Below are 14,614 nucleotides of genomic sequence, written 5' to 3'. Positions count from 1 at the left end.
CCGCACATTCCACGCATTTTGCGCCAGCCCTGTTGCTACGCATGGTTTTCACCATGGCAGAGCTAATAATAATTAGTTTCAATATGCCTTGCTACCCATGTCCATTTCCATCACAGCCACCATATTAAATCGCTAATATACCGAGCCCAATATATATTTAACCTTGAATTTTTCCAGCATTCAGAAAAATGCAAGAAACAAAGAATACGAATGCAATTATCATAACAGGATATCAGTAGAAAAATAATAGATACTAGAACGCAATTGACACGGCACAGTGGCTGGACCAACGGCGTGGACAGTGAAAGGATGTAAAGGGTGCTAAATGCCAATGTTCTCGATCAGATTACAAAGAAGGAACGCGTTCACCTCCGGCTCCTTTTCAAACCCGTTGTTTCGTGACTCTCGGACAGGACCAATGGACCGGTTGCTACTCTTGCCTCGCACTTCCGAATATGGTGACCCGTACCCACCATCGTCCTGATCCTCTTCTCCGAACCTGTCAATTATACGCACGAAAACTGCACCGTTTGCCGAAATTGCGATAACGGTAGGATTTGTTGAAATTCTGAGTGACGTCATTCATTGAAATTGTCATGTGAAATTAGTGTATTGCAGAGTTTGTTTAAATATTTGTTGGTGCAAGGATACTCTTGTTTGATCTTTTTCAGGATTTTGACTGAGTAGAAATTCGTATTTATACGTTTTTTGTAACATAAATTCTGTAGACGTGCAGTCGAATTATTTTATAACTGTCATGAGAAATTAATGCACTGCATAGTTTGCTTAACTATTTGTTGCAGAAAGAATGCAGTTGCTTGATCTTTTTGAGGATTTTGACTGAGTAGAAATTCGTATTGATACGTCTTTTGTAACATAAATTCTGTAGACGTGCAATCGAATTATTTTATAATTGTCATGAGAAATTAATGCATTGCATAGTTTGCTTAACTATTTGTTGCAGAAAGAATGCCGTTGCTTGATCTTTTTGAGGATTTTGACTGAGTAGAAATTCGTATTTATACGTTTTTTGTAACATAAATTCTGTAGACGTGCAGTCGAATTATTTTATAACTGTCATGAGAAATTAATGCACTGCATAGTTTGCTTAACTATTTGTTGCAGAAAGAATGCTGTTGCTTGATCTTTTTCAGGATTTTGACTGAGTAGAAATTCGTATTTATACGTATTTTGTAACATAAATTCTGTAGACGTGCAGTCGAATTATTTTATAACTGTCATGAGAAATTAATGCACTGTATAGTTTGCTTAACTATTTGTTGCAGAAAGAATGCTGTTGCTTGATCTTTTTGAGGATTTTGACTGAGTAGAAATTCGTATTTATACGTCTTTTGTAACATAAATTCTGTAGACGTGCAACTAAATCATTTCATAACACATCATTACTTCGGGTTCAATAGCATAGAATTATGAAAAGGGATTAAGTAGGTTAGTAGAAATTTTCTGTACAAATGCTTGGTCTGTTTTGGACTTCAGATGATTATAATTTCGCCTCTGATAGTCATACTTGGATCATAATGTATATGATTTAAATCATACATCGGTTAGACCATACTGTACATATTTTTCAAAATTTTATACCATACGTAATATTTTGGAGAATTTCAATAATACATATTCTTCGGATTATCGCTTCTCTGATGATAAGCTTGATAAAAGCATAATACCTACTTTATATTTTGTAATCAACCAAAATTTATGAAAATTATACCTAACTATTCCTTTCTTTTGCACAAGTTTTTTTTTAACGAACCTTGTAGGAACAGAATTGGTTATGCGTTCTAATTACGGATACTTCAAGTTTGTATGATGATATATAAATTAAAAAGTACTGGTACACGAATGTCATTTTTAAAATCAATATTTATTTATTTCTTGTTGCGAAGGAATTTTTAAGTAAACGATTTTTAATTAACGAAATAAAGACAGATATTTTTGTTTGCATTACGGAGCCCTTGTAAATGTTGCAGATGTATTCCGATGTTCCAATTTCGGAGTCCTTACGTTTCGTTGCTCCCTGTTACTTCCAATGTCGCCCTCTAACTTTTGTGAAATATGACAACTTTGTTCTAAATACTGTCATTTTATAGTAAATAATTTAATAAAAATAAAATACCTAATTATTTGGGGGATGACACACGACGCACACTTTCCTTCTGCAGGATTTTATGAACATGAGGTTATGGCAAGTACTAGCGCTCGGAGCCTCCGTATTATGGACAAGCTTGAAAATCTCGCGGTATTATAAAATTTATTGTCAAATAAAAATAAAAAGGTTTGTAGGTGTTGCATGTATTCTTTTTTACTACATTAGACCATTCTATGATGGAATATGTATTTTATACGGCAAAAATACCGTTTATAATTGATTAATACGAAACAGTTCAGTAAGCATTTCTTTTGGATAATTTCTACTAAAATTGTCGAAAGCATAATGTGTATTCTTTGGTAAATATTTACAACATTGTAACATATTACCGTTGCACTTCTTTATTCTAAATCCAATTCGTTGATAACTATATTTAATTTGAAAAAATTTGTTTATTCTTCCTTATATATGTATCCATTTCAATCGATAATTTTAATACAAAGGTTCTGTAATTAGTACATGTGCCCTAATTGTCCGTTCATAAAAATCCTCAAAAAATGCAAGTGTTGAGAAAATGTGATCCGTTACGGATTAACCAGGCTCACCAGGAATTAATCACTCTGGTAAATAAACGACTCATATAAAAGTTGTGTTTAAATTTAGTTCAACAATTTGTAAATTTTTAGAAAATTCACTTTCAAGTTTTTTAAAAGCTTAAATTCTGATTTCTTAATCCTTGAATTTCCAAATATGAAATTCGACAATTCCAATGAAATGATTTACCATTCACGATTTTTCCTTTAGTTGTTTTCTTAATCTTTCCGGGAACTATATTATTTGTGAAACTTCTTCAAATTTAATAAATATATATTAATAAAGAAGCACCCATTAATTAATAAAAATTAGATTAAGCATTTATAGGTTGCAAATTATTTAAAAAATTCCTAAAATAGGACTCTTTTCACTGCTAACATTTATATTAACCTTTCGTTACATTTTTTTCCAAGTATGTTGCATGAAACACTATAAATAATATAAATATACATTTTATTAAAATGTATACTACAATTAAAAGAAAATTATTTAAAACATTCCGTACTGTGCTTAATTTATTGCAATACGATATCGTCTTCTTGTACAACATTTTATGAGTAACAGATATTTATTTATTGTTCTTTTCTCACTACTATTATTTCGAAAATAAATTTTCTTTAAAAATTGAAATTGTCATGTAACGAAAGGTTCAAATAAAATGATAAGAAGGAGACATTTTTAATAAAAATCAGATTAAACAAAGTTAAAATTTAAGTTTATACTCCTTAGTGAAAGCAGTTAGTAAGTTTAAATTTAAATGTTATAACGATTTAAGAGTTTTGAGATTCCTATGGTTTAGTTCGATACAGTATTTAGTATGACAGGAATACTTTAAGACTTCTGGATGTATATCATGTTAAATACAAATTCCTGCTTAATGAATTCTTTTGTTTTTTATGATCAACTGACTAATTTAGAAGCACAAAAAAGTATGGAACCGGTTTACATCCAGAAACCTCAAGCTGGTATATGAAATTAATTTATTGAGCAGAAAACTTTCCGTCAATTTCTGGTGGACAATATTTTTCCCAAATTTAATATGATAAACTATATTTATTAAATTACCTTTTAAATAAAAATACATTTATTTCAAGAGTCATTGGTAAAAGTTATTCTCACGAATCTCCTTACGTTCGCACAGTCTTTGTAAAAGAAAATACATCGATCCTCGTTGCATTTCTACCGGTGTGTCACGCATTCTATAAGAAAATGGCGAAGTTCCAAACCTCGATTTTCAGCGAAACTACGAGGTAGAATGCGTAAGGCAAAAGGAATACATGTATTTTCATTTTCGTCTAAGGCAGCTGGAATCTTATAAATTATTACAACTGATTTTATTAACAGTTACAAAACTATACTGATATTCCTTAGATTCGAAGTGCATAAACGAAAAGGATGCAATTTTGAGTCCAGATATTTTTTTCTTTTTCTCTTTTGTAAAAGTCACGAAACTCGAGCCTGATTGTGAATATATTTAAAAATCGAAATAAAGAGACCATCATAGAGTGGCAATTTGTCTTTTACGCGAAACAATGATCAACCTCCATTCAACTATGATTGTCTGTAATATACACATCAATCGCGAAGATTTCGATCATTTTTCGAACAAATAAGAAAAACACACGCGTCGAGCTGTAAATAAAAAGTGATCCATTCTATTTCATCCTTGGATCTCCATCTTTGGCATCGTTCGTTCCATTTTTGGCCGAAAAGAATTTTACTCCCCTTGAAAATCCTAATCGCTCCCACGGCTCTCCGAGGCAATCTGGAAAAGTAAGAAGAATGTTATTAGATGTATCAATAAATAATTCGCTTTTTACAATCTACAGTATTCATTTTTAATATTTTATTTTAGATTACGGAAATGTAGTATCCGTACTATGACTTTCAAATTAATGATACTGAAAGCATCCAGCAGAAATGAAGGCTTGCTGCCAAGCATAGTGGTCGACCCACGTCGTTTTACTCTTGCAACTATGATTTAATTCTGAATAATGTAAATCTCCAAATACAATACATTAGAAAAAAAATGTTCGACGTTATATTCTTTTGTAATATAGAAAAATGTATAATATCTTGCTCGACGGTAATCCAACTTTGTTCTTTAAATATACCCTCAACTTGCCTAGGAACCTACATTTTAATTTGTACTGATTCACATCGCGCTGATTACAGTTATTTCAGTTGCATAAATCGAATCGGAAATTATGTTAACCCATTTCATCTTAATATTAATATAAGCAAAAGTAGCATTCTTAAGACAGTCGTTAATCATCCTTCTGTGATTCTTAATTATGTTATACTTTCATGTTGACATGTGACATGTGACATGTGTGTTTTATATATTTAGAAAATTTGTAGTCGATTTTTCCAAATGTAGGCCACTGTATAAATACTAAATCTGTTTCAGGATTCAGAAATATCGCTTAAGTCTTAAAATAATTTTTATTCTACTTGGAGATATTAAAAGTACTTTAAATCTCAGTGAAAAAGCATCTTCATTTTTTGGTATTGGAAACAATACAACAGTTACATTATAATACACTAGCAATAAACATAAACAAAAAGCATAATTTCTTCCATTGTTTCTCATATACTTATAAGTACGTTACTTCTAAATTCAAATAAAGAGTAACTAAGATTAAATAATTTAACTCGCATATATAAAAAATATAATTACTTTCCAAAAAGCTCAATATTATTAAATTATTAAACTTAATTTTTCAAATGAAATTGCAAGTGAAAATTGCGACGATGTACATACAATCTATACGAGTTTCTACGAACTTATCTTGTGTATAGCAGATCGTTTGTAGGATCGAGAAATATCCAGTGCTGCACTCTTTCTTTTTGTAGCTAACGTTCCGAATGCATCGCATTTAAGATAACAAAGTTTCTTCGAATTCAAATTAGACGTGCAAAGTATGTCGTGTCTGACTGTTAAATGGCTCAAAATAGGAGAACATGTTAATGTCAGAAGCTTGTTGCCAGCGAATTTATGTCTATGAGGTCGAGTATCGACAGTATGTTACATGTCGAACTTCAAGTGGCGCGTTCGATTTCGTGTACAAAAGTTTTATGTAACTTTGTTGCGGCAGAGTGCTATTTAGAATTCGTATGTATTCACATATGTTCACAAATACTCACATATATGCACATATATTCACGTACATTCACATATATCCACATATATCCACATATATCCATATATATCCACATATATACACATATATCCACATATATCCAAATATATCTACATATATCCACATATATACACATACATATATCCATATATTGCATACACATTAACATGCATTGATACATAGTCACGTATATTCACACATGTAGGCTGTATACATATACATGATCTCATTATTCAGATTATTTTATAGTCTTCTTAAATTTACAAAAAAATAGAGAAAACAGGAACGTGGTTGATCTTCCTCGTCATAAAATGATGAAGCATTACCGGAATATGAGGGCGCTAGTGTAAGGTTTCGTACACCATGGGTTGAATCTACCGCAAGGACGAACTTCAAGGCCATCTTCCGGAGTAATATGATACATTATAACCGAAACAAACCAGAATGACGCCACAAAATTCCGTTTTAATCCCTTAGGGAGGGACACCAACCCGGGGCGTCCAAAAATAGATGAAACTTGGGAATGTTTTTGGATGTAATCGCTAAATGAAGAGTTTCCACGTTTTCATGAAACATACGTTTCTTCATTATATGTCTAAAATACATATTATATTATAAAATGGTTTAATGCAGTAAAAATCTAATACATGCAACACCTACAGATCTCTTTATTTTTATTTTTCAGTAAATTCTATAGTATCGCGAGATTTCTAAACTTGACCGTAATACAGAGTCCTAAGCGCAGGTATTTGCCATAACCTCATATTCATTTGAACTTCCAAAAATAAAGGTGTATATCGTGTATTTATATTAAATAATTTTCCACAAAACGAAAGTATTTAGAATGAAGCTGTCATTTATTTCAAAAAGTTAGGTTAGAGGAACATTGAAAGTATCAGGGGGCAGTAAAACATTGGGACTCCGAAATTGAATCTGCAACATCCAAAAACGTTCCGTAATACTGAAATGTATTAAGTAATACTGAAAAAACAATCTCTTTATTTCGTTAAATAAATTACAAAGATTTAATTTCTTTTACTTAAAAATTCCTTCGTAAAAAGAAGTGAACAGATATTGATTTTAGGAATGATATTCGTGTAACGGTACTTTTTAATTAATATATGATTGTGCAAACTTAAAACTTGTGTAACTGGGGCGCATATCCTAGTTTGTTTGGGTTAAAATGCATTACGTTACGATTGCTCTGATGCTCGTCTCTACTTAACATGTTCGCGCTTACTCGAGTAAATCTACACTTAAGCAAAAAGCCGGTGAGACTCAAACGAGTCGTGAATTTGTTCAGGCGTGAAAGAACACGAAATTTGATCATCGAATAACATCAACATCGATCGATGTCGCGACGCTCAGAAACAACATGCGTTCTTGAACATCTTGACATTAATCGGTGCCGCATCCTAATGAATTCATTTACGATGTATATCGATTGAACTACATGTGTCATCACGAACTCAGATGTTTTATATTAACACGTTTAATACTAAATTAACTGATATGTGTTTATTGTTCAGCCAGGGTACAATGAAATTGTAAATTAATGTTTAACTCCTTAATTTACAATTTTCTAGACAGTTGCGTTATTCACAGCTCATTACTTATTAGCTACAACGCAAAGACAAATAAAGAAATTAAAAACTTAAGCATGTTTTGTACTCAATGATCTTTGAATATGGAGGTTGTAATTAAAATTGAACCAAAAATTCAGTTGGAATGGAAATATGAGTCTGGTTTATCATGTATGAACAGTGAAGTGCGTTATGCGTGTGTAATAATATTGTAGTGCGCAAGGTTAATAGTAGGTTTGGATTCAATCCTGTAAAAATTAAATCTATCTCTACTGGAAAGTAGACAATAATGCATTATTATTTTTTAGACTGTTGGAATGTACCAATCTAAATTTGAATATTGGCGCCAGTCAAACAACACTAATATGCGAGTGGGTCTGAATTTGTAGCGTTCTCATCCCACCACGAGATGTCTCTTAAAAAAGGGGTTTCTTTGTTTGTCCCGATGCTGTGGTGTAGCCGTAAAAACATATTATACACCATTTAATATTTACATTTATAGTATTATAAAGTGTATTAGTTAAAATACATTATTTGATATACAAATAAAACACATGTTATTTTAATTAAGAGAACTCTGCCAACATAGACCATTTTAACAAATTAGGAAAAGTAAAAATAAAAATGAGAACAATATTTCTTGTGAATTAAAGCTATAGTTATAATGATATAGGTCTGCTACAATATTAAAAACAGTATTACAATGCTATTACAGTACTAAAAGTAGTACTACATCACTATTATATGTGATACTAACAATAAGTGTGTACATATACAATACTAAGAATAGTATTTGACAGTGATTTTTGTCCACAGATTTTTTTCATTTATTTTCTGCACTTTAACACATTTAGAAGAGGACAAATGCAATTTTAACATCGTTACGAAAACTGTACAATTTAATTATTAAATAAACGTATGTATATAATTGCACCAATACTTATCTAGAATTTATTTGTAGAGAATTAAATATACAATTTTTTTCATTCAAATTTTTCTATTAGAGTTAGACAAATATTTTTTAACTAATTTAAAGAATTTTCAGAATAAAAATTTAATTTTAAACATTTAAAGACCAACATCTAATGAAAAAAAAATTTTATATAAATTTTGTGAGTCTCGAATTTGCGACTCCCAGTTTATTGCACTGAGCATTTGTCCATTGCGTTACAATATATTTCTAATTTTATGCTAATGCCAAGCATTTATATGTAAATTACAAGAAATTTGAAGATTAATGTCTCCCTTATTTTGAATAGTTGCACGTTGGGTTTTCGCGAAATTATTACTTCTGGTATCCTCTGTAATTGTGCAAAATTTGAATGAAATTAGGGTTCCCTCTTAAATAGACTTCAACTTTGTGTAGCCCTATCTTCAAGTATAAGTATAGGGGACTTTATCTCCCCCTATATTTCCTAAACTGCTGTTTCGGCGATCAGATTTCGTGTACTTTTACACCTGAACGATTTTATGACATTTCTAAATCGCGGTCCCTTTGATAGATCGATGGTGATCATAGAATTACGGTATTGAGCAGCAGAAAAATTTGTTCCTTTTTTGAGAGGAGTATGATATTGAATATACAAAATACGCTTTATCTTCTCAACCATTTGAGAGGTATTTATGAGATACACATAGTCATTTTCAGTACCTTTTTACGATTGTTCAATTATGTCACACAATATACATATTTAGGAGTCTTTTGGAGTATTTAACTCATTCAGAATAACTGTTTATCACATTAATAGAAGAATCAGTTCTTACGACAGTTTACTTGCGTTATCAAATATAAGGGTGTAACAAAAGTTAATCTGAAACTTTTAATTTCTTTATGTGAATCGATAGGTTTCAAGTTCGGTAAAATCTTTGTCAGTGCCTAATTTGCTGCTGACGTTTTCATATGGTAGAGCTATTAACACTGAACCTATGGGTGTATAATGCACACACAGCTTGAAATAAGAAATAAACTACAAAAATAAATAAGCAAAAGATGAAACATGAATTAATATAAACGTTAACTTTTTATCTTGATAAGAGTCAACACTGACTTCAAGAAAAGTATTTTAATAGATTTTTTTATTTAAAAAGGAAAACTCGTGTATGGATCAAATGACACGTTTGATAGTGTTAGTGTTTAAGCTAAATTTGCAATTATAAATAAATTTTTCTAGAGAAAAGTTTGATAGAAAATGTTAACAAGTGTATATCAAATATTAATCTACTAAGTTTAACTTAATAAGATACAGCAACGAAGATTATATCATGCATACGAAGTAATAATTGAAAACGTGTGGCAAACCAATACTTAAATGGATCATTTACGATTAATAATTAATAAATTGCATTATAATAACACTTAAATGAATAATTGAATTTTGTAATTTTCAGTATTTGAAATTTAGAAATTTTTTAAATTAAAAATTTTCAAATTTAGGTACATAGAAATTAGGAAATTTAAAAATTTTCAAATTTAGATACATAGAAATTAAGAAATTTAAAAATTTGCAGATACATGACAGAACAACACATGAAATGTATACATATAGCAGAGAATAACGGGAAAGAGCGTAGTATAGCGGAATAACAACAGTTTCTTGTAGATTTCAATAGAGTCCTGACCCCATGAACTCTAGCAGTGACTCTTATGTTCTAATACAACATATTCTTGGTATGTGTAAGAAAAAACGTTAAAATAGTTAACGGCACTTGTTTTGTGCCTATCTCTCTATCCTTCTATACTAATTGTCTTACTAGTACATTCCTCGTCTCCTTGCACTTATCTCCTGTACAGATTACCTGTCTTGTTAGGTTATCTTAGGTTATCCATTCAAATTTGTCTTTCTAAATAGGAATGTATATTTTTAATAGAAAATGTGGTTAAATTTCGTTTTGAATTAACATCTTCTTAACTTTTTATATAATCTAATAGCATTCAATAAATATGGACAAAATTTGATGTTTTCGTATGACAGAATACATTGGTTCAAAAGTTATTGCCTGTCCAAGTTTGATTTTGGAGTGCAGCTTACAAACCAGGTGAATTCTGTTATTTAGTGAAACACCTATTGTGCCTGCATCGATTCCATTAGAAATGCCATTAGGTCAACATTATTTCGGCAAAATTGTCGCTGTAAATATTCGCATAGTCGAAGTGTAAATTTATTATCGTGAAAACGTCCGCTTCCTCTCATCTACCCTTTTGCAGGACTCCAATTTTTGAGTATGCGTACCGTTGCTAGCTAACACTTATTGAACTTCATTTAGCTAAAGTTTAATCGAAATTTGACCGTAATCTAACTGAAATTCAAAGTAAATTATACTTGCCTACGAACTCTTTACTGTGATTAACGCTTTTACGCATATAGCCATCTGCGTTGAGTCCTGTGCAACTTTTGAAACAGTCCGTATAATAAATTTCACTATCGATATTAACGTGATTCTGTATAACTGGTAGTATAGTGAACGCCTTATCTGAACTGCAATTATGCAATAATTGCTTGTGTTAGAATCGACCATCCCCAATACCCAAGAACCATCTACTTTTCTGACATGATCGTATTTTCTTTTATCAAATTACGCTTCGTCTTTAAAATCATGTAAAAATATGAATTGATTCGTGCAACATTCTCAGTACAATTGACTGACCGCCTGCTGATGGATGGATAAATATATAACCTGACCGATACTACTTGCATTTTTCTACACCTAAATTAGGTACCTCAATAATGATTGTAAAACCAAACTCTGAGGCTCCTAAAGATTCTGACAATTTCGTTGTATTTCATCTATATTTATCGAATGGTATCTGAATATGCAAAAGAAGTTAAAGAAAAATTGTGATCCAAAACGAAGATCACGCGGCATCGAGGACGAATATATTTCTTTTTGTCGATGAAAATTCAAGGGGTAAAATATTACAAACGACATGCTCAACTTGGTGCTGCTGTATTTCCTTTTTCACCTTGTTCATCTTTATTTAATTTGAATCGTTTATAAGGCCGTGGAAAATAAAAGAGTCAGGAACATGTGGTGCACTGAAACTTAGAGTTCATGTTGCAGCGAGGACGAGTGTATTTTTTCTTTCGGTGGAAGGTCAGAGGGTTGCCTTATTATGAACATTTATAGCTTTTAATTTTGTTAATTATAGGCCATATGTTACTTGTTCCTCTGATATTACTTCCTTTGTTTGTCTTTATCTAATTTCAACTGTTTATAAGACCGTAGAAAACGAAAGAAATAGAAATATGTACTGTATTAAAGTTTAGAGATCACATGGCATTGAGAACATGTATTTTTTTCTTTTAATAGAAGACAAAAAGAAAACTAGGTAGCAGAATATGTTTCTTATTAAGAAAACTGTAAATGAAATAGGTATAGTTGCAGTTTAGTTAGTTGCAATTTAACACGATCAATGTATAACTGAAACAATACTTGCTTGTGTTAGAGTTGGCCATCCCCAACACCTACTGATCGTCTACTTTTCTGACTGGATTGTATTTTCTTTTACCAAATTTCGTTTTGTCAATATTTAAAATTGTGTGAAAATTCAAGATGATTCTCAAAGAAGACAGTAAAATTGTCAGTAAAAAGACTGTATACAAGACTGTGTAATAATTGGACAGCTGTCTACAAGTGCCCGGATAAATATTTATTCCAAGCAATACTATTCGTTTTTTTCTGTACTTAAATATACATATGTATCTATACATCGATTTGAGAACCAGACTACAAGTTTCCTAATAAATTGCGATTAATTACTTCGAGTCCAATAAATTTCTGTATTTCATCTATATTTATCAAATAATATATTTAATTATTTATGCATAATATTTGAAGCAATATCTGCAAAATAGTTCAGAAAAATGCCCCAAAACAAAGTTTAACCGGATGTATAACTTACATGAATGTATACGGAGAGAATTAAAACAGGTTCCTCTGGTTCAAAAGTGTTTATAACAATGAGGAATATTACTCACTTCCATCAGGCTTCTTGAAGCTCTCCCTTAATTCCAGGCACACTATGATGGTGTCTCGACGCGAGTTTGTTTGCTAGCTCGTGCATCACGTCCCTGTATATCACCGTGTCCAAATTCTCACCGAGCATGTAAAGAAGAAACCAGTCGCCCACTTTACTTCTTCGAACAATTGTTTCGATGGCTTCTCTCCTGACCAAACGAAACCGTAGCCTTAGAAGATATACCCTCGTTCGCGGCGAAAATATAATTACGATCTGCAAAAGGAAAATAGTATTAATAAAACAAAACAATTCCTATTGTATTTCTATACTGCATTTCTTCATTCTAATCTGTAATCTGTAATCTGTAATATTTAGGGCGCAATTAGTTTCAGTATTTCTCAATAGTATCGACATTTGATTATACAGCGTCTAACCAAATAACATGTGAAAGTGGACATCAAGAAATTCTTCAAGATGCGAGGTACCGCGAGTGATCTATACAACAATTGGCGAAGTAATGCCCCGAGGCGCGTGTCCTCGCGTCTTTTATTAATTTCTGTATCGAAGGCTCTGGAAGCCTTAGCTTTCAATTGTTTGTTCCGTTCGCCACACTTCCCGAACATTCGGGATCCTTCTCGACACTCCCCGATGCATCCTGCAACGGACACGCACACTCACACACACACACACGCACATACAAAGCGTACAACAAATTAACGCTTACAACTCGGCCTTTCCTGACAAAAGTACGGCCCGGACTTTATAGCTAAAGTATAAATAATTTAAAATCAACGCCAAAATACAAATAATTCAAAATCAACACAAGCTCACCTCATCCTAGCGCCACGGTCTGATATTACAAGCTTCCCAAGTACCTATGTATGGTTTCTGCGTTCTTTGGAATCCCTCAATATCGCCCAATACATATCGGTCATTACGCAATTTCCGTTTAATCTCATAAGGTCCCTTAAACTGAGGTATCAATTTTTTAGAAACCCCAGACGTTGCTTCAAAATTCTTTATCATTACATAATCACCGATATCATAAATATGAGGATCCTTTCTTTTATTATCGAAATACTTTTTATTATACATTTGACTTTTTCCAATTTTTTCTTCTGCCGAGCTTCTAAGCAATTCAAGATCCCTATCATTTGTCTTTACCGCACAATCAAGATATTCTTTTACGTTGTCTGTTATTTTTCCTCTTTGCGCGACGCCAAATAATAATTTACTCGGTGTTTCTTGTGTAGCTTTGTGCACAGTATTATTAATCGCATACTCTACTTCTTCTAGCACTTTGTACCAGTGATTACCTATTGCGCTGTCGGTTAATTTGGCAAGCATTGGCGTAAGGACACGATTGACCCTTTCAACCTGCCCATTTGCCTTTGGAGAAGCAGTCGAAATTTTACAGTGTTTTATATCGTTACTCGTCACAAAATCCTCGAACTCTTTTGAGGTATATGCAGTGCCTCGGTCTGACACAATGGTATTGGGTTTACTATAATAAGCAAAATATTGTGATAAGCACGCGATAACTTCCTTACTATTTGTGGTTTTTGTTGAATACAATTTGACAAATTTAGTAAATCCGTCTACTACCAAAAAAACATATTGTTTCGCGAGTCGCTGTCTGTCTACGGGACCATAATGGTCAATATGAATGGTCATAAAAGGTAAGTTTCCCTTTGGAATGGGGTGCAAAAACCCCTCGACTCTACCTGTATTTGGTGAAAAAGAAATACATTTCAAACAATTTTTTATGTGAGACTCTATCTTTTCCTTCATCTGCGGGAACCAGTAATTCGTTTTAATCGCATCCTTAACCTTTTCATAACTTAAATGACCCATACCATCATGATATCTGTACAATACATTACTTTCCATGTTCGCAGGCACATAAAATAATAATTCATTCTTTTTTTTTCTATAAACAAGACCATTCCTTAATTCAAACATACGGCTCTCACTAACTTCTAATTCTTTCATAATCTTTTCTATTACAGGATCCTGAGCTTGACAAAGTGCTAAATTTACTTCGAACGGATTATCTTCGATAACCATAATATTAGTTACCCGACTCAAAGCATCTACATGTTTCATACGTTCACCATTTCTATGTTCGACCGAATAATCATAATTTTCAAGTTCAAGAGCCCATCTGGCGATTCTTGGGTTTATTTCCTTTTTATCTAAAGTAAGCTTAAGCGAATTACAATCAGTA

General features: G+C 32.1%; 1 protein-coding gene across 6 annotated transcripts in view; it reads right to left on the bottom strand.

Moving 5' to 3' along the window:
* Positions 1–3,737: 3,737 nt before the first annotated feature.
* The window catches only part of shakB (Innexin family member shaking B), a 64,170-nt gene continuing 53,293 nt past the window's right edge, over positions 3,738–14,614 (bottom strand). For all 6 annotated transcript variants that reach the window (XM_076532226.1, XM_012284610.2, XM_012284612.2 and 3 more), the window contains 2 exons: positions 12,407–12,660; positions 3,738–4,469 (listed from right to left, as the gene is read on the bottom strand). In XM_076532226.1, the coding sequence (XP_076388341.1) occupies positions 12,412–12,660 (249 nt within the window). In that variant the 3' untranslated portion in view covers positions 3,738–4,469; positions 12,407–12,411. The remainder of the gene's footprint in view (positions 4,470–12,406; positions 12,661–14,614) is intronic.

Source organism: Megachile rotundata, chromosome 5 (assembly GCF_050947335.1).
Source record: "Megachile rotundata isolate GNS110a chromosome 5, iyMegRotu1, whole genome shotgun sequence".
In the NCBI taxonomy this organism is placed as follows: domain Eukaryota; kingdom Metazoa; phylum Arthropoda; class Insecta; order Hymenoptera; family Megachilidae; genus Megachile; species Megachile rotundata.
This window is presented reverse-complemented; position numbering and strand designations above follow the sequence as displayed.